This window comes from Bufo bufo, chromosome 4 (assembly GCF_905171765.1).
Source record: "Bufo bufo chromosome 4, aBufBuf1.1, whole genome shotgun sequence".
Lineage (NCBI taxonomy): Eukaryota > Metazoa > Chordata > Amphibia > Anura > Bufonidae > Bufo > Bufo bufo.
The window spans coordinates 2,436,675-2,459,795 of NC_053392.1; the positions used below are offsets into that span (position 1 = coordinate 2,436,675).

The 23,121-nt window shown below is 45.1% G+C and overlaps 1 protein-coding gene across 1 annotated transcript in view; it reads left to right on the forward strand.

Moving 5' to 3' along the window:
- LOC120997536 (zinc finger protein 501-like) overlaps positions 1 to 5,399 on the forward strand; it is a 31,844-nt gene extending 26,445 nt beyond the window's left edge. The window contains exons 4-6 of the mRNA XM_040427623.1: positions 3,969 to 4,353; positions 4,858 to 5,267; positions 5,353 to 5,399. Coding sequence (XP_040283557.1) covers positions 3,969 to 4,353; positions 4,858 to 5,267; positions 5,353 to 5,399 — 842 coding nt within the window. The remainder of the gene's footprint in view (positions 1 to 3,968; positions 4,354 to 4,857; positions 5,268 to 5,352) is intronic.
- Positions 5,400 to 23,121: the final 17,722 nt, after the last annotated feature.

Here is a 23,121-nt window from a genome sequence, read left to right on the forward strand (position 1 = left end):
TCCCTGTACCCTCTGAGTATATATTAATGGAGGGCCCCGGCTTGGTCCCCCGCTCTATTAGAGCAGAACACTGGGAATCCGTCCTGAAGGGTGACCCTGCTGTAGATATGGAGTCTAGGTTTAGTGGGCGCAGGATTCGGGTCCATTACCGCACATCAACCCCTTGGTTGCCTTGCTAATTTTAGCCATAACAACCAGTAATATTATTATCCTGTGTATTGGCCGCTTACACACAAGCGAGTTTCTAATCTGTATATAGGCCGGATTTTAGGTACCGGAATCCACTGGCGATGTTCACACGGGCTTATAATGTCCAGCAGTATTTGAAATCCGGTGGCCTAGTTTTGTGGTATCTGCTTCCAAATACACACATTAAAGAGGACCTTTCACCTGGATATCCTTAATCTAATTATTATCCTACCTTATAGTGCGGCCCCCCACTGATGTCTTGGCACTTTTTAAAAAAAAAAAAAAAAAACAGTTTGTCCTCTGTGGTCCCCGTATCTTTTGGCGCCTCATATGCTAATGAGGCGACTCGGTTATAGTAGGCGTGGACTTGTATTTCTCCTGGGCGCGGTTATCTTCTCCCCGCTTGCATCCAATCAGAGCACCCCGCTCTTAACCAGAGAGAAGGAGCTCAAATTCTCGCGAGAACTGTAGCTCCTTCTCCCGCGAGAACTTGAGCTCCTTCTCTCTGGCTAAGAGTGGGGCGCTCTGATTGTATGCGCTCGCAGCCAGGGAGAAGATAACCACGCCCAGGAGAAATACAAGTCCAGGCCTAGTATAACTGAGTCGCCTCATTAGCATATGGGGCGCCAAAAGATACAGGGACCACAACAGACGAACGGGGGGTTCTTTAGAAAAAAAAAAGTGCCAAGACATCAGTGGGGACCGCACTATAAGGTAGGATAATAATTAGATTAAGGATATCTAGGTGAAAGGTCCTCTTTAAGGTCTATGGGAGAGGATAGAAGGAAAACACATATAAATCTGGATGAAATCCTGAAGCAACACTGATGGTCTATCATCCAGAATCCGTGCGTATTCCAAAGCCGGATTACACAAGGATTTCCACATGTGAAGGCAGTCTTGGTCGGACATCACTTTATTTTGTGATGAATGTGGCCGTGTGAGGTTGTTAGTGGACCAGGAATGGTCCCTGAGAGTGGTCCACACGGCCCCCCCGGTGGTGGAAGGACACGGCAGACTCGGTTGTTTTCAGATCTGGCCTCACGTGGGGTGGAGAACGTATAGTAACAGGGAAGACCATGTGCAGATGCTCCATGTCTTCTGGAGGCTCCAGATGTTCTCTCTGCAGACATTGCAGCCAAATTCCCTGAGCGACGACACATGGTCTCTGAGTCTCCAAAGATGCCTGTGCAGAGGGAGTGTGAGTGTGAAGAGACTTGCCATGGTCTGTAAGAGATTGTGCAGGGGTAGTCTCTCAGATGTACAACAGGTATGAAATGATCAGAACCTGGAACCTGAACCAAGTCACCCAGACTCTGGGGTTCCTGTCGTAGGGGTGACCAACATAGATGCATGTGTTAGCAATGTTTTTCTCCTAGAGGTAATGGCAGGTGAAGATGAGGAGCCTCTAACAGGACCAGAGTTGTCTGATTTGGAGGTATCCCGCAACAACTTTGGTACTGCACAACTGCAGGATCCCACTCTGGAACGTGCCAGAGAAAATGTTGATGCAATAAATGGTGTGTCACAGCACCCATGAGCTAAGCAGGTGTTTCCCCACATGGCTGTCAACCAGGAGTTATTACCTATGGTTGACAGAGTTTAGGTGAAGAATTAATTGTACTCCAGGCTTATCGCTAGACGGTGCTGGAGCTAGCACATGACCATGGGTGGGCACCTAGGAGCTAAGAAAGCACTGGATTGCATCCTGCAGTGCTTTTATTGGCCAGGGGTATTCCGCCAAGTAAAGAGGTATTGTGAATCTTGTCCAGAGTGTCAAATGCATGCTCTTATGTCACATTTTAGGAGTCCACTGATACTTTTTCACATCATACAGATACCCTTTGAAAGGATTTTCATGGATTTGGTAGGTCCTTTGGTTAAGTCCACAGGGCATATCCTGGTAGTCATGGATTACACTACCTGGTATCCTGAAGCCATCCCACTGCAGCACACGTTGGCAAAGTTAATTGCAAAAGAGATGTTCGCCATATTTTGCCAAGTGGGAATACCCAAGGAGATCCTCACGGATCAGAGTACCCCGTTTATGTCAGAAGTCACCAAGCTCTTTAATATCAGTTGCGCACATCTATGTACCATCCTCAGACAGGACTCGCAGAGTGATTTAACAAAACTCTAAAAAGTATGCTAAAAAAAGTGGTAAATAAGGATGGGATGGACTGGAATGTTCTCTTGGGATATTTCATGTTTGCAGTCCTTGAGGTACTGCAAGCTTCCACCGGGTTTTCGCCATTCGAGTTAGTTTATGGTAGACATCCCAGGGGTCTGCTGGACATCGCTAAAGAAACTTGGGAGTAAGAACCCACTCCCCACAGAAGTCTCATATAGCATATTTCAGGTATGCAGGACAGGGTGGCGGCCGTTATGCCATAGTCAAACAGCATATGGAGGAGGCCCAAAAGGCTCAAAGTCGGGTTTACAATAGGTCGGCCAAGGTAAGGACCTTTTAAACCTGGTGATCGAATACTTGTGCTGGTGCATATGGTAGAAAGTAAATTTCTGGCCAAGTGGCAGGGACCGTATGAGGTGTTTAGAGCAAATAGGGGAAGTGAACTGCAAGGTACATCAGCTCGGTAAGAGAAGCCCAAGCAGATATACCATGTAAATGTACTAAAAGCATGGAAAGAGGTCTCCGGCTGATCTGCCTTCTCTACTACCCCCACAGGCTAAGTTTAAGCCCGCAGCAGCTGAGGTGAAGATACCTTCTCTAAAAGACAACAGCAAGAGGCTAAAGAGCTTGTGGGTTAGAATGCGTACATGTTCTCTGAGTTACCCAGATAGACATCTGTGGTCAAACATGACATTGTCACTGAGCCACAGGTGATAGTTCGGGGGGGAATGTTAGAAAGTGAAGGGAATGCTCTAGGAAAACAGGGGTGCTCTATCCAGGGGACAGAATCAAAGAGGTGCACTACCCAGGGGACAGAATCACAGGGGTGCACTGCCTGGGGACTGATGCTGGACCAACCAAGGTAAGTGTGTGCCAGGGGGCGCCATAGCATTGATCTGGCAGTTGGGTCCTCATCTAGAGAGGGCTTGTTTTGTATTAGTGGTCGGACGCCTGAGGGGTTTATTAACGCTGTTTATATTTTATTTGAAAGTGTGAATAACAACCTGTTTTTGGACTTTAACCTGTTGGTGCCCCTGTCTCACTGCATCGCTACCACCTTCCAACCACAGCAACTCCGATCAGTACCCTCAAAGTGTTATAAAGGATTTGAAGGTCTAATCGCACATCCAGGTTTTTGTTGCGGTTTTGTGAGCCAAAGCTACAAGTGGATTCAAAAAGAATGGGAAGTATACAGGACAGGCTTATACGAGCATTCATTTTGGACATTTTGCACTTTAGGAATTTTAATGGATTTTCTGTTGTACATTATGTGGCTGTACCATGTGATAAATGTACTTTATATCGGAGCAGCATAAAGTCAGAAATAATACATTGGTGATACATGTATTATTTGGTTATATGAGACTGTTTCAAAAGGATCAGAGGGCCTCCTAACACGTCGTGCCCTCTGTAGTCCAGCACGCCGGGTGCCCTGTAGTCCAGCACGCCGGGTCCTCTGTAGTCCAGGACACTGGGTGCCCTATAGTCTGGTCCCTTTTTTGTTATTTTTAAATACACTTATACAATTTCCTTTTGGATCCTCTTCTGGCTTTTGCAAAAAAACTAAAAATAAAAACAATATTTGTTTCCAGCATAATAAAAAAAAATCCTAGTAATAAATCTGAAGGAAATATTATGTTATCTCCAGATTATAAAGAAGAAGATAAAGATATCAAGCAGCACTCTTCAAGAGAAGAACTCATTACCTGTAATGTACATCCGGGACTTCACAGTACAGATCCATCATATAATTCTCCTAATCATGAGGAACCTTCTCCTGACCAATCACAGATTTTCACTACAAGTACCAGGGAGAAAGGGGGTAAAAGGTATGAATGTGAGGAATGTGGAAAACACTTTACAAAAAAATTAGGTCTTTTAAAACACAGACGAATTCACACAGGACAGAAGCCGCATTCATGTTCAGAATGTGGGAGATGTTTTATTCAGAAATCAGATCTTGTAAAACATGAGAGAATTCACACAGGGGAGAAGCCATATGCATGTTCAGAATGTGGGAAATGTTTTATTCAGAAATCAGATCTTGTAAAACATGAGCGAATTCATACAGGAGAGAAGCCATATGCATGTTCTAAATGTGGGAAATGTTTTACAAATAAATCAAATCTTATTATACATGAGAGAAGTCACACAGAAGAGAAGCCATATTCATGTTCAGAATGTGGAAAACGCTTTAAAGATAAAACACATTTTGCAAAACATAAGAGAATTCACACAGGAGAAAGGTCACATTCGTGTTCAGAGTGTGGGAAATGTTTTACCGATAAAACACATTTTGCAAAACATAAAAGAATTCACACAGGAGAGAAGCCATATTCGTGTTCAGAGTGTGGGAAATGTTTCACCGAAAAATCAAGTCTAGTTATACATTACAGAATTCACACAGGACAGAAGCCATATTCATGTTCAGAGTGTGAGAAATGTTTTACAAATAAATCTAATCTAATTACACATCAGAGAATTCACACAGGAGAGAAGCCATATTCATGTGCAGAATGTGGGAAATGCTTTACAAGTAAACCAAATCTTGTTAGACATGGGAGAAGTCACACAGGAGAAAAGCCATATTCATGTTCAGATTGTGGCAAATGTTTTACAAAGAAATCATATCTTGTTTGTCATGAGAGAAGTCACTCAGGGGTGAAACCATATACATGTTCAGAATGTGGCAAATGTTTTACTAATCAATCAAGTCTACTTATACATCAGAGAATTCACACAGGAGAGAATACGTTTTCATGTTCAGAATGTGGGAAATGCTTTACAAATAAATCATATCTTAGTAAACATGAGAGAATTCACATAAGAGAGAGGCCATATTCTTGTTCAGAGTGTGGAAAATGCTTTACCGAAAAATCTAATCTTGTTAGACATCAGAGAATTCACACAGGAGAGAAGCCATATTCATGTTCACAATGTGGGAAATGTTTTATAGAAAAAATCAAACTCCATTATCATATGAGAATTCACACAGGGGAGACGCTGTATACATGTCCGATATGTGGGAAAAGTTTTACAAATAAATCTGTTCTTGTTCGACATGAGAGAAGTCACATGAGACAGAAGCCATTTTGATCTTTTGTATGAGAACCCTGGGGGCATTTATCGTGTGGAATTTTTACAGTCCATATTGTATTAGCCTGTGTTGCCATAATTTGTACCAAATATATTAAAAGTTGTATGTTCTTTGAAAAATTTGGTTTATTTTTTTGTCTAACACTTCTGTCTTGAACCGTTACTCCACTTTCTATGCCACCCCATTACTGAGTAAGATTGTGACAGTGTTTGCAACTTCTTAACCTCTTAAGGACACATGACATACCGGTACGTCATGATGTCCTGGTACTTAACCACCTCCGGACCGCCTAACGCAGGATCGCGTTCCAGAGGTGGCAGCGCTGCGCAGAGTCACGCATATACGCGTCATCTCGCGAGACGCGAGATTTCCTGTGAACGCGGAAGGTAAGCGAGTGGATCTCCAGCCTGCCAGCGGCGATCGTTCGCTGGCAGGCTGGAGATGTGATTTTTTTAACCCCTAACAGGTATATTAGACGCTGTTTTGATAACAGCGTCTAATATACCTGCTACGTGGTCCCTTTTGTTTGGATCGACCACCAGAGGACACAGGTAGCTCAGTAAAGTAGCACCAAGCACCACTACACCCCCCCCCGTCACTTATTAACCCCTTATTAGCCCCTGATCACCCCATATAGACTCCCTGATCACCCCCCTGTCATTGATCACACCCCTGTCATTGATCACCCCCCTGTAAGGCTCTATTCAGACGTCCGTATGATTTTTACGGATCCACTGATACATGGATCGGATCTGCAAAACACATACGGACGTCTGAATGGAGCCTTACAGGGGGGTGATCAATGACGGGGGTGATCACCCCATATAGACTCCCTGATCACCCCCCTGTCATTGATCACCCCCCTGTAAGGCTGCATTCAGATGTCCGTATGTTTTTTTACGGATACATGGATCGGATCCGCAAAACACATACGGACATCTGAATGGAGCCTTATAGGGGGGTGATCAATGACAGGGGGGTGATCACCCCATATAGACTCCCTGATCACCGCCCTGTCATTGATCACCCCCCTGTCATTGATCACCCCCTTGTAAGGCTCCATTCAGACGTCCATATGATTTTTATGGATCCACTGATACATGGATCGGATCCGCAAAACACATACGGACATCTGAATGGAGCCTGACAGGGGGGTGATCACCCCATATAGACTTCCTGATCACCCCCCCTGTCATTGATCACCCCCCTGTAAGGCTGCATTCAGATGTCCGTATGTTTTTTACGGATCCAGGAATACATGGATCTGATCCGCAAAACACATACGGACATCTGAATGGAGCCTGACAGGGGGGTGATCAATGACAGGGGGGTGATCACCCCATATAGACTCCCTGATCACCCCCCTGTCATTGATCACCCCCCTGTAAGGCTCCATTCAGACATTTTTTTGGCCCAAGTTAGAGGAAATTTTTTTTTTTTTTCTTACAAAATCTCATATTCCACTAACTTGTGTCAAAAAATAAAATCTCACATGAACTTACTATACCCCTCACGGAATCCAAATGTGTAAAATTTTTTAGACATTTATATTCCAGACTTCTCACGCTTTAGGGCCCCTAGAATGCCACGGCAGTATATACCCCACATGTGACCCCATTTCGGAAAGAAGACACCCCAAGGTATTCACTGAGGGGCATATTGAGTCCATGAAAGATTGAAATTTTTGTCCCAAGTTAGCGGAAAGGAAGACTTTGTGAGAAAAAAAAAATCTATTTCCGCTAACTTGTGCCAAAAAAAAAATATTTCTATGAACTCGCCATGCCCCTCATTGAATACCTTGGGGTATCTTCTTTCCAAAATGGGGTCACATGTGGGGTATTTATACTGCCCTGGCATTTTAGGGGCCCTAAAGCGTGAGAAGAAGTCTGGGATCCAAATGTCTAAAAATGCCCTCATAAAAGGAATGTGGGCCCCTTTGCGCATCTAGGCTGCAAAAAAGTGTCACATGTCTGGTATCGCCGTACTCAGGAGAAGTTGGGCAATGTGTTTTGGGGTGTCATTTTACATATACCCATGCTGGGTGAGATAAATATCTTGGTCAAATGCCAACTTTGTATAAAAAATGGGAAAAGTTGTCTTTTGCCAAGATATTTATCTCACCCAGCATGGGTATATGTAAAAAGACACCCCAAAACACATTTCCCAACTTCTCCTGAATACGGCGATACCACATGTGTGACAATTTTTTGCAGCCTAGGTGGGCAAAGGGGCCCACATTCCAAAGAGCATTTTTCGGATTTCACAGGTCATTTACCTACTTACCACACATTAGGGCCCCTAGAATGCCAGGGCAGTATAACTACCCCACAAGTGACCCCATTTTGGAAAGAAGACACCCCAAGGTATTCCGTGAGGGGCATGGCGAGTTCCTAGAATTTTTTATTTTTTGTCACAAGTTAGCGGAAAATGATGATTTTTATTTTTTTTCTTACAAAGTCTCATATTCCACTAAATTGTGACAAAAAATAAAAACTTCCATGAACTCACTATGCCCATCACGAAATACCTGGGGGTGTCTTCTTTCCAAAATGGGGTCACTTGTGGGGTAGTTATACTGCCCTGGCATTTTAGGGGCCGAATGCGTGAGAAGTGGTTTGAAATCAAAATCTGTAAAAAATGGCCAGTGAAATCTGAAAGGTGCTCTTTGGAATGTGATGGGCATAGTGAGTTCATGGAAGTTTTTATTTTTTGTCACAAGTTAGTGGAATATGAGACTTTGTAAGAAAAAAAAAATCATCATTTTCCGCTAACTTGTGACAAAAAATAAAAAGTTCTATGAACTCACTATGCCCATCAGCGAATACCTTAGGGTGTCTACTTTCCGAAATGGGGTCATTTGTGGGGTGTTTGTACTGTCTGGGCATTGTAGAACCTCAGGAAACATGACAGGTGCTCAGAAAGTCAGAGCTGCTTCAAAAAGCGGAAATTCACATTTTTGTACCATAGTTTGTAAACGCTATAACTTTTACCCAAACCATTTTTTTTTTACCCAAATATTTTTTTTTTATCAAAGACATGTAGAACAATAAATTTTGAGAAAAATTTATATATGGATGTCGTTTTTTTTTGCAAAATTTTACAACTGAAAGTGAAAAATGTCATTTTTTGGCAAAAAAATAGTTACATTTCGATTAATAACAAAAAAAGTTAAAATGTCAGCAGCAACAAAATACCACCAAATGAAAGCTCTATTAGTGAGAAGAAAAGGAGGTAAAATTCATTTGGGTGGTAAGTTGCATGACCGAGCAATAAACAGTGAAAGTAGGGTAGGTCAGAAGTGTAAAAAGTGGCCTGGTCATTAAGGGTGTTTAAGCTAGGGGGGCTGAAGTGGTTAAGGACACATGACGTACCGGTACGTCATGTATGGTTCCGATCACTGCTGCCGGGCGGGCGGTGATCGGAACCCGGTGCCTGCTCAAATCTTTGAGCAGGCACCTAGGCTAAATGCGCCGGGGGGTCCTGTGACCCCCCCCCCCTCCTCATGTCGGCGATCGCAGAAATCCGCAGGTCAATTCAGACCTGCGGTTTTCTGCGTTTCCGGGTTATTCGGGTCTCTAAAGACCCGATAACCCCGAACAGGATGGTGATGTGACTTCACCCCACCAATCACCATCCAGCGATCCTGAGTGGTGATGGTGACATCACCACTCAGGATCGCCTCTGATTGGTCTGTGGGCGGGACGGCGGCAGATTCAAAAGATGCAGGCGCTCCTCTCCTCCTCCTTTTGTGTTCCGGAGCCGGAGGAGAGAGGAGCTGCCTGCACGTCGTCAGTCCGTACCATCGTCGCCCCATCTGTGCCACCCAGGACCCGATCTGTGCCCCAGCACCCCCCATCTGAACAGCAGGTACATAGGGAAAGCATAGGGAAAGTTTGGGTTAGGCAGGGAAAAAAAAGGGAAAGTTAGTTTGTTCAACTTTGATTACATCACCCTAAGTTAGGGTGTCTGGGGTCCACAGCACAGTTGTGTGACCCTAGACCCCCCAGGGGTGCTGCCGCTTGCCCCCCCCCCCACTTTTTTGGGGTGCAGGATTTTTTTATATTTTTTTTGTGTACGCTGACTGTGGCCATTACTCTTAGCGTCCGGCCACTGTTAGCGCATCGCACACCCCACCGCTGATCAACTTCGGACGGTTGATCAGCGGTTTTGAATTTTTTTTTCACATTTTTGGGCCTTTTTTTAGTTATTTTTTTATTTTTTTCTGTTAGTTTTAGGGTGAGTTTGTGAACACCCGTGCCCCCACACACACGCACACAAAATAAAGATTTCCACACACGCACATATACACGCAGACACACACTCCCCTATGGCCCGCCGGACGTTCTCGGCCGAGGAGGCATACGCCTAGCTTGCCTCTGACTCCGAGAGTCCCAGTGAGGATGAGTATGACCCCACATTCCTGTTGTCATCCGCGTCCTCCTCATCATCCAGCGATGATGATGAGCCCCCAAGGCGGCAGAGACGGAGCCAGGCGGAGCAAGGGGATTGCCATGTTAGGGACCCTGTGGCCCAGCCTGGTACGAGCAGCTCTGGGGCTCGTACTGGTTTCCCGGCCCACCAGTTAAATCCCCCGGAGTACCCTGCCGGTGAACTAGTCTGGTGTAGCCCAGAGCAATACGAGCCCGTGATTCCTGATTTTGTAGGCCAATCAGGAATCCAGATTTCCACAGTGGGCTACACTGAATATGACTTTTTTTGTCATTTTTTCAGTGACCCACTGGTAAATCTGATGGTGGAGCAGACGAATCTGTACGCCCAACAGTACGTTGCTCAACACCTGGGCTTCTTTTTTGGCCAGGCCTGGTGGCTGGACGCCGGTCAATGCAGCCGAAATGAGGACATTTTGGGGCCTCGTGCTGCATATGGGCCTGGTCAAGAAACCCAGTGTCAGGCATTACTGGAGTGGGGACGTCCTATACCAGACCCCACTTTACAGTACGGCCATGACACGCTCCCGGTTTGAGGCCATCCGGAAATGTCTGCATTATTCCGATAATGCAGCATGTCCCCCCCGAGGTGATCCTACCCATGACCGTCTGTATAAGATACGGCCGGTCATCGATTACTTGGGGGCCAAATTCATGGAGGCCTTTGTACCTGAAAGGGAGGTCGCGGTTGATGAGTCTCTCATTGCGTTCAAGGGGAGACTCATTTTCCGCCAGTATGTGCCCTCCAAGTGGGCGAGGTATGGCGTGAAGCTATACAAAATTTGTGAGAGTACCTCAGGGTACACTTACAAATTTCGTATATACGAGGGGCGAGATTCCCGGATTCAACCCCCAGAATGTCCCCCCACTCTGGGTGTTACCGGGAAACTTGTGTGGGACCTTATGTACCCACTGCTAGATAAGGGTTACCACCTGTACGTGGATAACTTTTATACCAGTATCCCCTTGTTCCAGTCCCTTGCCACCAGATCCACGTCCGCTTGTGGGACCGTGCGGAAAAATCAACGTGGCCTCCCTGCCCTCCCCTCCCCCTCCAGGTACCTATCCCCAGGGGTGAGACCCGTGCCCTTACCACTGGAAACCTGTTGCTGGTCAGGTATAAGGACAAGAGGGATGTCCTTATCCTGTTCACAATTCATGGTAACGGCATCACCCCTGTCCCTGTGCGAGGTACCGCGGCAATGGTCCTCAAGCCCGATTGTATCGTCGACTACAATCGGTATATGGGAGGAGTTGATCTCTTTGATCAAGTCCTCAAGCCATATAAAGCCATGCGCAAAACCCGGGCATGGTACAAACAAGTTGCGGTCTACTTGGTACAGGTTGCCTTGTACAACTCTTTTGTACTATCCCGAAGCGCTGGCAGCACAGGGACATTCCTCCAGTTCTATGAGGCAGTCCTCAAGGCCCTGATCTTTTCGGACCGGGAAAGAGCAGGCCGGAGTACCTCGGGAACTGGAGGCGCCCGGATCGTCCCTGGCCAACATTTTCCAGGTGTGGTCCCCCATACTGGAAAGAAGGGACGAACCCAAAAAAGGTGCAGAGTGTGTCACAGGAGGGGGATACGGAAGGACACCACAACTCAATGTGACACGTGCCCCGATCATCTGGGCCTCTGCATTATTGGTTGCTTCAGGGAGTATCACACTTCCATGGAGTACTAAATTTATATCCCAATTTAGCACTGACATCGGATAAAAAAAACTGGTTCTCAGACTTGAGACACCCAAAAAAACTAAAATAATTTATTAAAAGTAGACATATTAGGTATTGCCGCGTCGGTAATAATCTCCTCTATAAAAATACCCCATGACCCAACCCCCCAGATTAACACGGTCAAAAAAAAAAAAGGTGCAAAAAAAGATTTTTTTTGTCACCTTACATAACAAAAAGTTTAATAGCAAGCGATCAAAAAGTCATATAGCCCCCAAAATAGTGCCAATAAAACCGTCCGCTCGTCCCGCAAAAAATGAGCCCCCACATAAGATAATCGGATAAAAAAAATAAAAAAATGACACTTAGACTTTAGAGATACAAAAAAACATTTTTTGTATCAAAAAGGATAATATAGTCAAAAAAATAAATAATTGTAAAAAAAAGTAGACTTATTAGGTATCGCCGCGTCTGTAAGAATCACCTCTATAAAAATATCCCATGACCTAACCCCCCAGATTAACACGGTTAAAAAAAAAAAAACGGTCCCAAAAACGCTATTTTTGTCACTTTTCCATTTCAATCCGTTTTTTCCGGTAACAAAACAGGGGTTAACAACCAAACAAAAGTTAATATTTATTACCCTGATACTGCAGTTTACAGAAATGCCACATTTGTGGTTGTAAACTGCTGTATCAGTAAAAGGGAGGCCGCAAAAGGAAAGGACCGACATGGTTTCTGGAAGGCCGATTTTGATGGCCTTTTTTATTGACACAATGTCCCTTTTGATGCCCCCCTGATGCCCCCCTAGAGTAAAAACTCCCTAAAAGTGACCCCATCTCAGAAACTACACCCCTCAAGGTATTCAAAACTGATTATACAAACTTTATTAACCCTTTAGGTGTTCCTCAACAGTTAATGGCAAATGGAGATGAAATTTCAGAATTTCAATTTTTGGTAACCTTGCCAAATGTACCCTAAAAATAGTCCCCCAAAAAATGCCACCTTATCCCGTAGTTTCCAAAATGGGGTCACTTTTAGGGAGTTTCTACTCCAGGGGTGCATCAGGGGGGTTGAAACAGGACACGGTGTAAATAAACCGGTCCATAAAAATCAGCCCTCCAAAAACCAAACGGCGCACCTTTCACTCTACGCCCCGCTGTGTGGCCGTACAGTAGTTTACGGACACATATTGGGTGTTTCTGTAAACGGCAGAGTCAGGGCAATAAAGATACAGTCTTGTTTGGCTGTTAACCCTTGCTTTGTTAGTGGAAAAAATTGGTTAAAATGGAAAATAAGGCAAAAAAATGAAATTTACAAATTTCATCCCCATTTGCCAATAACTCTTGTGCAACACCTAAAGAGTTAACGACGTATGTAAAATCAGTTTTGAATACCTTGAGGGGTGTAGTTTCTTAGATGGGGTCACTTTTAGGGAGTTTCTACTCCAGGGGTGCATCAGGGGGGTTGAAACAGGACACGGTGTAAATAAACCGGTCCATAAAAATCAGCCCTCCAAAAACCAAACGGCGCACCTTTCAATCTACACCCCGCTGTGTGGCCGTACAGTAGTTTACGGCCACATATTGGGTGTTTCTGTAAATGGCAGAGTCAGGGCAATAAAGATACAGTCTTGTTTGACTGTTAACCCTTGCTTTGTTAGTGGAAAAAATGGGTTAAAATTGAAAATTAGACAAAAAAAAAAGAAATTCTCAAATTTCATCCTCATTTGCCAATAACTCTTGTGCAACACCTAAAGGGTTAACAACGTATGTAAAATCAGTTTTGAATACCTTGAGGGGTGTAGTTTCTTAGATGGGGTCACTTTTGGGTGGTTTCTATTATGTAAGCCTCGCAAAGTGACTTCAGACCTGAACTGGTCCCTAAAAATTGGGTTTTTGTAAATTTCTGAAAAATTTCAAGATTTGCTTCTAAACTTCTAAGCCTTGTAACATCCCCAAAAAATAAAATATTGATCCCAAAACAATTCAAACATGTAGACATATGGGGAATGTAAAGTCATCACAATTTTTGGGGGTATTACTATGTATTACAGAAGTAGAGAAACTGAAACTTTGAAATTTGCAAATTTTTCCAAATGTTTGGTAGATTAGGTATTATTTTCTGCAAAAAAAAATTTTTTTTTTACTTCATTTTACCAGTGTCATGAAGTACAATATGTGACGAAAAAACTATCTCAGAACGGCCTGGATAAGGGCTCTTTCACACTTGCGTTCTTGTCTTCCGGCATAGAGTTCCGTCGTCGGGGCTCTATGCCGGAAGAATCCTGATCAGGATTATCCTAATGCATTCTGAATGGAGAGAAATCCGTTCAGGATGCATCAGGATGTCTTCAGTTCCGGAACGGAACGTTTTTTGGCCGGAGAAAATACCGCAGCATGCTGCGCTTTTTGCTCCGGCCAAAAATCCGGAACACTTGCCGCAAGGCCGGATCCGGAATTAATGCCCATTGAAAGGCATTGATCCGGATCCGGCCTTAAGCTAAACGTCGTTTCGGCGCATTACCGGATCCGACATTTAGCTTTTTCAGAGTGGTTACCATGGCTGCCAAGACGCTAAAGTCCTGACAGCCATGGTAAGTGTAGCGGGGAGCAGGGGAGCAGCATACTTACCGTCCGTGCGGCTCCCGGGCGCTCCAGAGTGACGTCAGGGCGCCCCAAGCGCATGGATCATGTGATCACATGGATCACGTCATCCATGCGCATGGGGCGCTCTGACGTCACTCTGGAGCGCCCCGGGAGCCGCACGGACTGTAAGTATACCGCTCCCCCGCTCCCCACTACTACTATGGCAACCAGGACTTTAATAGCGTCCTGGGTGCCATAGTAACACTGAACGCATTTGGAAGACGGTTCCGTCTTCAAATGCTTTCAGTACACTTGCGTTTTTCCGGATCCGGCGTGTAATTCCGGCAAGTGGAGTACACGCCGGATCCGGACAACGCAAGTGTGAAAGAGGCCTAAGTCAAAGCGTTTTAAAGTTATCAGCACTTAAAGTGACAGTGGTCAGATTTGCAAAAAATGGCCTGGTCCTTAAGGTGAAATAAGGCTGTGTCCCTAAGGGGTTAAAGAGTAGTTTGCAGATGTATTTATTATATTTCCTAAACATGATTGTGGGAGCAGCCCCATGGGCCATAGACACACCAGTCAGGAGGGGACCTCATTGACTTCTATGGGAGAGTTTTCTGGGCATGCTCTGTAACCTGTGCAGAGGTCATTGTACAGGCAGGGGTGTAGATAAACTGTGATAGCATCTATTGTGACTGGTGGATCCTGTCTTATCTATACACAGGGGTGATATCATTACAGGCAGGATTAGAATGACAGATAAGCAGATAACCGCAAATGCAAATTAAGTCACATTTATTGGATAACTAAAGGCTAATCCATATAACAAAAGCAGGAATAAAAGGAATCTCTTCACATCTTTCCATATTTTACTCACATGATAGGAAGTATCTGAAAATAAACAGAAGAGAGAAGAAAGTTCTGAAAATGAAAAGATAGAGGAATGTTATAAATAAATAAGTCTGTTATGTTCGCTACCTTCAATAGAGATGCCATACATGCCTTTTCTGTATTTCTGTGCTATGTGGTCTTTTGTTTTTTGTTTTTTTTTTGTATTTTTTTTAATTTTTTGTATTTTTTACTTAATAAAATAAATGTGGAATGTCATTATAGAAGAAGAGCAACTATAGACAAAAAACGCATTAGAAATGCATCAAAACCGCAATGTGTTTTATACATATGATTTGGACAGTAATAGAAAATTTACAGTTAATAATTAAAGAAAGATCACATTATTATTCCTTACAATAATATATGACACAGTTTGCCTCAAAAATATGGATAAATATGGAGATAAAACAATATTGAAGAGAGAACAAATCCAGTGGGGGTTTTAGATGGGATCGGAAAGTGGGTATATAAGTGGGAAGGACTTTGCAACAATTATGGCCACTGGAGAAGAAGTTAGCATAACTTCGAAACGCGTCTAAAACATTGGCAATAACGTGCAAAAACTTAAGACCCACTAAAACAACCCACTGACCTATTGATGAAAAAAACTTTTACAGCAGTCTGTCTATAACAAAACTTGGAAGGGACCATTAAATCTTTGTTTAGAGCACAGATCATACAGCCTTGTACTAACCCAGTCTCAGCCCAGTTCATCAGTCCATGGTCACTTAACACTTCATTACATCTAACACACCAAATCTCCAAACTGAAGGTGCTTCAACATCTTAGCACATCCGTCTAACGCTGATTGGTCCTTTACACATTCAGCTCTACTACATGCTGGAACATGTATTTTTGGCTATTTTACTTTTGCTGGATCTGATTGTCTACGCTCTTCTATGGTTTGCAGAACAAATGAAAAGCCTCACCAGAGCTACAATACAGAGAAGACCTGGAGTCTCACCTACAGAGAGCTCCTTCTAGTTGCCGAACCCATTGTCCACAATTCCTGTAACTCCCAGGACATTTAGCAACAGTTCAAAACAGGGTTTAAGGTACCAAATGTCTCACCTACTGAGCCAGACCTAAATCTCCCCAGGCACACGGCACTTGCAGGGAGATTTTATTCTAAGGCAATCTTAATACAGATTATCCCTCTGTCCTGCCCAGACAATTCTCTGCAATGCCCCATACTGGCACAGGAGCGGTTACCAACTTACCCCTGAATGCACCCTCACTACCAGCAGAGCCCATGTCCACCGCCACGAACTTCCCAGTACAGATATTGCTACTTGCAAGAGGCCTAACAAGTCCTTGACTGACACCTTTGGACAACAGATTTGAGACATCCCAGGTCCTCTCCTCCAAAGGACAGTCTTATGGAATAGGTGCAGGACTTATCAAACAAGCATGGCTGTCAATAACCTTACCTCTGATCAAACACAATCTTTACATTAAACATATCACAATTACCACAATTTCAGTTATCACATTCATGGAAAGATGTAATAGACTGAAAATCTATACCTATCTGACAGAGGTTCGGTGGGAAATCCTAGTGGGGGGTCACATACCCATCTGGAAGTCCCTTCTAAGGATATCTGAGGTGAGCAATAAAGTTGTAACTTACCTGGGTTTTGGATGTCAGACATCTGTGAAGTCACTCCGGATAGTCGGGTTTCGGCACACCACTGTACTGTCAGGGAAATCACCTCAATGCTGAGGCTTAGGCTTCCCAGTCTGCCCGACGGTTTCCAAGTAGATGTCGACTTAAGGCACAGACACGGTGAGATTCAAAGAGATGAAGGCACAGACACGGTGAGATTCAAAGAGATGAAGACATAGACACGGTGAGATTCAAAGAGATGAAGGCACAGACACGGTGAGATTCAAAGAGATGAAGACACAGACACGGTGAGATTCAAAGAGATGAAGACACAGACACGGTGAGATTCAAAGAGATGAAAGCACAGACACGGTGAGATTCAAAGAGATGAAGACACAGACACGGTGAGATTCAAAGAGATGAAGGCACAGACACGGTGAGATTCAAAGAGATGAAGACACAGACACGGTGAGATTCAAAGAGATTAAGACACAGACACAGTGAGATTCAGAGATGAAGACACAGACACGGTGAGATTCAAAGAGATGAAGGCACAGACACGGTGAGATTCAAAGAGATGAAGGCACAAAAACTGTGAGATTCAAAGAGATGAAGACACAGACAGGGTGAGATTCAAAGAGATGAAGGCACAGACATGGTGAGATTCAAAGAGATGAAGGCACAGACATGGTGAGATTGAGAGATGAAGGCACAGACACTGTGAGATTCAGAGATGAAGGCACAGACACGGTGAGATTCAGAGATGAAGGCACAGACACGGTGAGATTCAGAGATGAAGGCACAGACACGGTGAGATTCAGAGATGAAGGCACAGACACGGTGAGATTCAGAGATGAAGGCACAGACACGGTGAGATTCAGAGATGAAGGCACAGACACTGAGATTCAAAGAGATGAAGGCACAGACATGGTGAGATTCAAAGAGATGGAGGCAAAGACACGGTGAGATTCAGAGATGAAGGCACAGACACAGTGAGATTCAGAGATGAAGGCACAGACACAGTGAGATTCAGAGATAAAGGCACAGACACGGTGAGATTCAAAGAGATGAAGGCACAGACACGGTGAGATTCAGAGATGAAGGCACAGACACAGTGAGATTCAGAGATGAAGGCACAGACACGGTGAGATTCAGAGATGAAGGCACAGACACGGTGAGATTCCGAGATGAAGGCACAGACACGGTGAGATTCAGAGATGAAGGCACAGACACGGTGAGATTCAGAGATGAAGGCACAGACATGGTGAGATTTAGAGATGAAGGCACAGACACGGTGAGATTCAGAGATGAAGGCACAGACACGGTGAGATTCAGAGATGAAGGCACAGACATGGTGAGATTCAGAGATGAAGGCACAGACACGGTGAGATTCAGAGATGCAGGCACAGACACGGTGAGATTCAAAGAGATGAAAGCACAGACACGGTGATATTCAAAGAGATGAAAGCACAGACACGGTGAGATTCAAAGAGATGAAGGCACAGACACGGTGAGATTCAAAGAGATGAAGACACAGACACAGTGAGATTCAAAGAGATGAAGGCACAGAAACTGTGAGATTCAAAGAGATGAAGACACAGACAGGGTGAGATTCAAAGAGATGAAGGCACAGACATGGTGAGATTCAAAGAGATGAAAGCACAGACACGGTGAGATTCAGAGATGAAGGCACAGACACGGTGAGATTCAGAGATGAAGGCACAGACACGGTGAGATTCAGAGATGAAGGCACAGACACGGTGAGATTCAGAGATGAAGGCACAGACACGGTGAGATTCAGAGATGAAGGCACAGACACGGTGAGATTCAGAGATGAAGGCACAGACATGGTGAGATTCAGAGATGAAGGCACAGACACGGTGAGATTCAGAGATGAAGGCACAGACACTGAGATTCAAAGAGATGAAGGCACAGACATGGTGAGATTCAAAGAGATGGAGGCAAAGACATGGTGAGATTCAGAGATCAAGGCACAGACACAGTGAGATTCAGAGATCAAGGCACAGACACAGTGAGATTCTGTCACGACTGTGACTGATCCAGACAGGTCTGGGAGGAGAAGGTCGCAGCGACTTGCTACTCGCGATAGCTTGTGAGTTTGCTCCGTGGTTCAGGGTATGTCATCTGGGTTTTGCCTTGTGAACCTTTTTGTCCTGACTGGGAGTTTGTAGGCATCCTTCTCAGGTGAGTCCTGTCTGCCACTCCCAGCTACTATATTAGTTTCACTTTCACTTGCAGTCATTGCCAGATATAGTCCTTACTTCCAGTGCTACTCTGACCTTGGAAGGAGATCGTTTGATGGTGTTGCTGTGGAGCTCTTGTCCGGCGTGGACTGTCGTGTTTGGGATCGCCTTCTCTGCTCGTGACTGGATAAGTCTATCTCTGCTGTTGTTTGTTTGTTGCTGTCTTCCCCTGTTGTTTTCCTAGACGTGAGTGATGGTGACTAGCGCTCCCATCGGCCTTTCCCCAGTCCAGTCTTGTTAGGGCGACTGAGGGTTTAGGCATCATGCTCGCCGCACGGGTTCACACCCCGTCTAGGGTATCAGGGCAGACAGGTGCCAGCTTAGGGTTAGTCTGGGGTGGCCATTCTATTTCCCATCCGTAGATAAGGGTCCCCCTTCCCCTCTGTCTGGTGCGACACGACTGCTGCTGGGATAGCGGTCGTGACAGTATATCTGGCCTTTTAAAAAAAAAAAAAAAAAAGTGACATTTCTTTTTTTTTTTTTTTTTTTTTTGTTGCTTGCTGTTTTGCTTTGTATTTTGTCTGTTCCACTATGGATCCGGTTTCGGTTTTGGCGAAACATTTACAGGGGTTGTCCCTTGAAGTGGCAGGATTAAAAGCAACAGTGCTGCAGCAGCAATCCTTGGGTTCCACCGTTGCTACGGGAAACCAAGGTACTCCTGAGCCAAAAGTGGCTTTACCTGATAGGTTCTCGGGAGGGAGAGACCAATTTGTAACCTTCAGAGAAGCTTGCAAATTGTTCTTCAGGTTACGCCCTAGATCCTCCGGCGGTTAAGAACAACGGGTGGGCATTGTAATTTCTCTCCTGCAAGGAGATCCGCAGGCTTGGGCTTTCTCCCTACCATCAGACTCTCCGGCCTTACGATCAGTGGAGGAGTTTTTTGAAGCCCTGGGTCTCGTATATGATGACCCGGACAGGGTCTCACTGGCTGAGTCTAAGCTACGTAGACTTCGGCAAGAGAACCGGTCTGCTGAACTATATTGTTCCGAATTCCGTAGGTGGGCTACTGATACGTTATGGAACGACTCGGCCCTTAGGAGTCAGTTCTGCCAGGGGTTGTCTGAAAAATTAAAAGACGCGCTGGCGGTATACGAGGTCCCTGGGTCTCTTGAGGCTGCTATGTCTCTGTCCATAAGAATCGACAGACGACTCAGGGAGAGACTAATAAATTTTACGGAGGCCTCTATAGGGCAGGGATCGGTCTGTTATGGTCCAGTCGAACCAATGCAAATAGGGGGCGCCACTAGACGGGTGAATCCTCCCAAGTTCCGCCGTAGGTCAGAGGTTTGTTTTCGTTGTGGGGGGAGGGGTCATTTTGTAAAGGTTTGTCCCTCAGAACCCAAGAGACCACAAACAAAGGAGCCGCCGGAAAACTAGAGTCCCCAGATTGTGCGGAAGAGAACAGTCTGGGCGTATTCGTTTCCTCCATACGCATGTCTCAGTTTTTGTTGTCCGCTACCGTTGAGGCGGGCAATTAAACTGAGATCTGTTCCGTCTTTTTGGACAGTGGGGCGGGGGTCAACTTGGTGGATTCACGGTTTGCTCAGGCTCTGGGTTTTACTCCGGAACCGGTATGCAGAACTATTCCTGTGTTTGCCATCGACTCCTCCCCTCTTACTCAGAGAGAATTAACTCAGATCATCCATAATATCCATCTGCAGGTAGGGGACCTCCATAAAGAGCATATCTCTTGTTATGTCCTGGACGGTCTTCCGGCTCCTTTGGTATTGGGGCTTCCCTGGCTGGTGACTCACAATCCAGTGGTGGATTGGCAGGCCGGGGAGATTGTGGAGTGGAGTGAACATTGTAAGGACAACTGCTTGAGTAGTAGGTGCTCTACACTCTCTGTAACATCTTTACCTGCCTTTCTGTCAGATTTTATGGATGTGTTCTCTGAGAAGGGTTGTCAGGGGTTACCACCTCATCGTCCATATGATTGCCCGATTAATCTATTACCTGGGGCAAAACTACCTAAAACCCGGTTATACAATCTTTCTGGCCCGGAGAGGAAGGCTATGAAAGATTATATTTCGGAGAGTTTGGCTAAGAGACACATCAGACCCTCTTCTTCACCTGTGGCTGCAGGGTTCTTTTTCGTTAAAAAGAAAGATAGGGGCCTACGTCCTTGCCTGGATTTCCGGGAATTAAACCGGATAACTATCCGAGATCTCTATCCTCTTCCTCTCATTCCCGACCTCTTTAATCAGGTTGCTGGTGCTAAATGGTTCTCCAAAATGGATCTCAGAGGAGCCTATAACCTGGTTCGCATCAAAGAGGGGGATGAGTGGAAGACGGCTTTTAATACTCCGGAAGGGCATTATGAAAATCTGGTCATGCCATTTGGTCTTACTAATGCGCCTGCGGTATTCCAACATTTTGTCAACGATATTTTTAGTCACCTTATCAGGAGATTTGTTGTGATATATCTTGATGACATCCTGGTCTATTCCCCGGATCTGGATACACATAAGATCCATGTGAGACAAGTGCTGCAGATATTAAGGGCCAACAAATTGTTTGCTAAGTTAGAAAAATGTGTGTTCGCCGTAAAAGAACTGCCATTTTTTGGGGTATGTGTTGTCAGATTCAGGTTTCCGCATGGATCCAGAGAAAGTCTGGGCGATTATAGACTGGGATCTGCCTGAGAACCTGAAGGCATTGCAACGCTTCCTGGGGTTTGCCAATTTTTATAGAAAGTTTATAAAGAACTATTCCTTGGTGGTCAAACCACTGACGGACATGACCCGAAAGGGATCCGATATTTCCAAATGGTCACATGCAGCCAAAACTGCCTTTGCATCTCTGAAGGAGAGATTCACCTCGGCCCCTATTCTCGTACAGCCAGATGTCTCGCTTCCTTTTATTGTAGAGGTTGACACATCAGAGGTGGGGGTGGGAGCGGTACTATCTCAGGGCCCGTCCCCTGGTGAATGGCGTCCGTGTGCTTTCTTTTCGAAGAAATTGTCTACTGCAGAAAGGAACTATGATATTGGCAACAGGGAACTTCTGGCTATTAAGTTGGCTTTTAGGGAGTGGCGTCATTTTTTGGAGGGGGCGGTTCATCCCGTCACGGTGATTACTGATCACAAAAACTTATTATATCTGGAGTCTGCTAAACGTCTCACCCCTAGACAGGCTCGGTGGTCGTTATTTTTTACTAGGTTTAATTTTGTAATAACCTATCGCCCGGGGGCAAAAAATACTAAGGCGGATGCATTGTCTCAAAGTTTTCCTGGAGGGGGTGATGTTGAGGTACCAGAGCCCATTTTGCAAAAGGGGGTGGTGGTCTCTGCATTACACTCAGGTTTGGAGGGGAGGGTGTTGGAAGCTCAGGGGGACGCCCCGGCCTCCTGCCCCTCGGGTAAACTGTTTGTGCCAGAAAATTTACGACTGGAGATACTAAAAGAACACCATAACTCCACACTGGCAGGACACCCAGGTAGTAGGGCAACCTCTGAGTTAGTGTCTCGTCGGTTCTGGTGGCCTAAATGGCGCCAGGAGGTGTTGAATTTTGTGTCTGCATGTGCTACCTGTGCTCGTTCTAAGGTAGATCATACTCGTCCGGCAGGGCGTCTTTTACCTCTGGCCATCCCCAACAGGCCTTGGACGCACCTGTCAATGGATTTCATTACGGATCTACCAGTATCAGCGGTGAAGACTGTTATTCTTGTAGTTGTTGACAGATTCAGTAAAATGGTGCACTTTATTGCTCTTGCCGCATTGCCTAATGCTAACACACTGGCTCAGGTTTTTATTGACCACATCGTGAAGCCTTACGGGGTCCCTTCCGATATTGTTTCGGATCGTGGTACCCAATTCGTTTCTAAATTTTGGAAAGCTTTTTGTTCTCGTTTAGGGGTTCATCTGTCGTTTTCTTCATCTTTCCATCCACAGTCCAACGGTCAGACTGAACGTACCAATCAAAACCTAGAGACATATTTGAGATGCTTTGTTTCCGAAAATCAGGAGGAATGGTCATCTTATTTACCGTTAGCCGAGTTTGCCATTAATAATCGTCGTCAAGAATCCGCCGATAAGTCACCATTTTTTGGTGCGTATGGTTTCCATCCTCAGTTTTGTACGTTTAGTGAGGGAGGGCCGTCTGGGATTCCCGAGGAGGAACGATTTGCGTCTTCACTTTCTTCAGTGTGGCAGAGTGTGCAAGAAAGTTTGAAGAGAATTAGTGGTAGATACAAACGTGCGGCTGATAGGAAGCGCTCTGAAGGTCCAGAC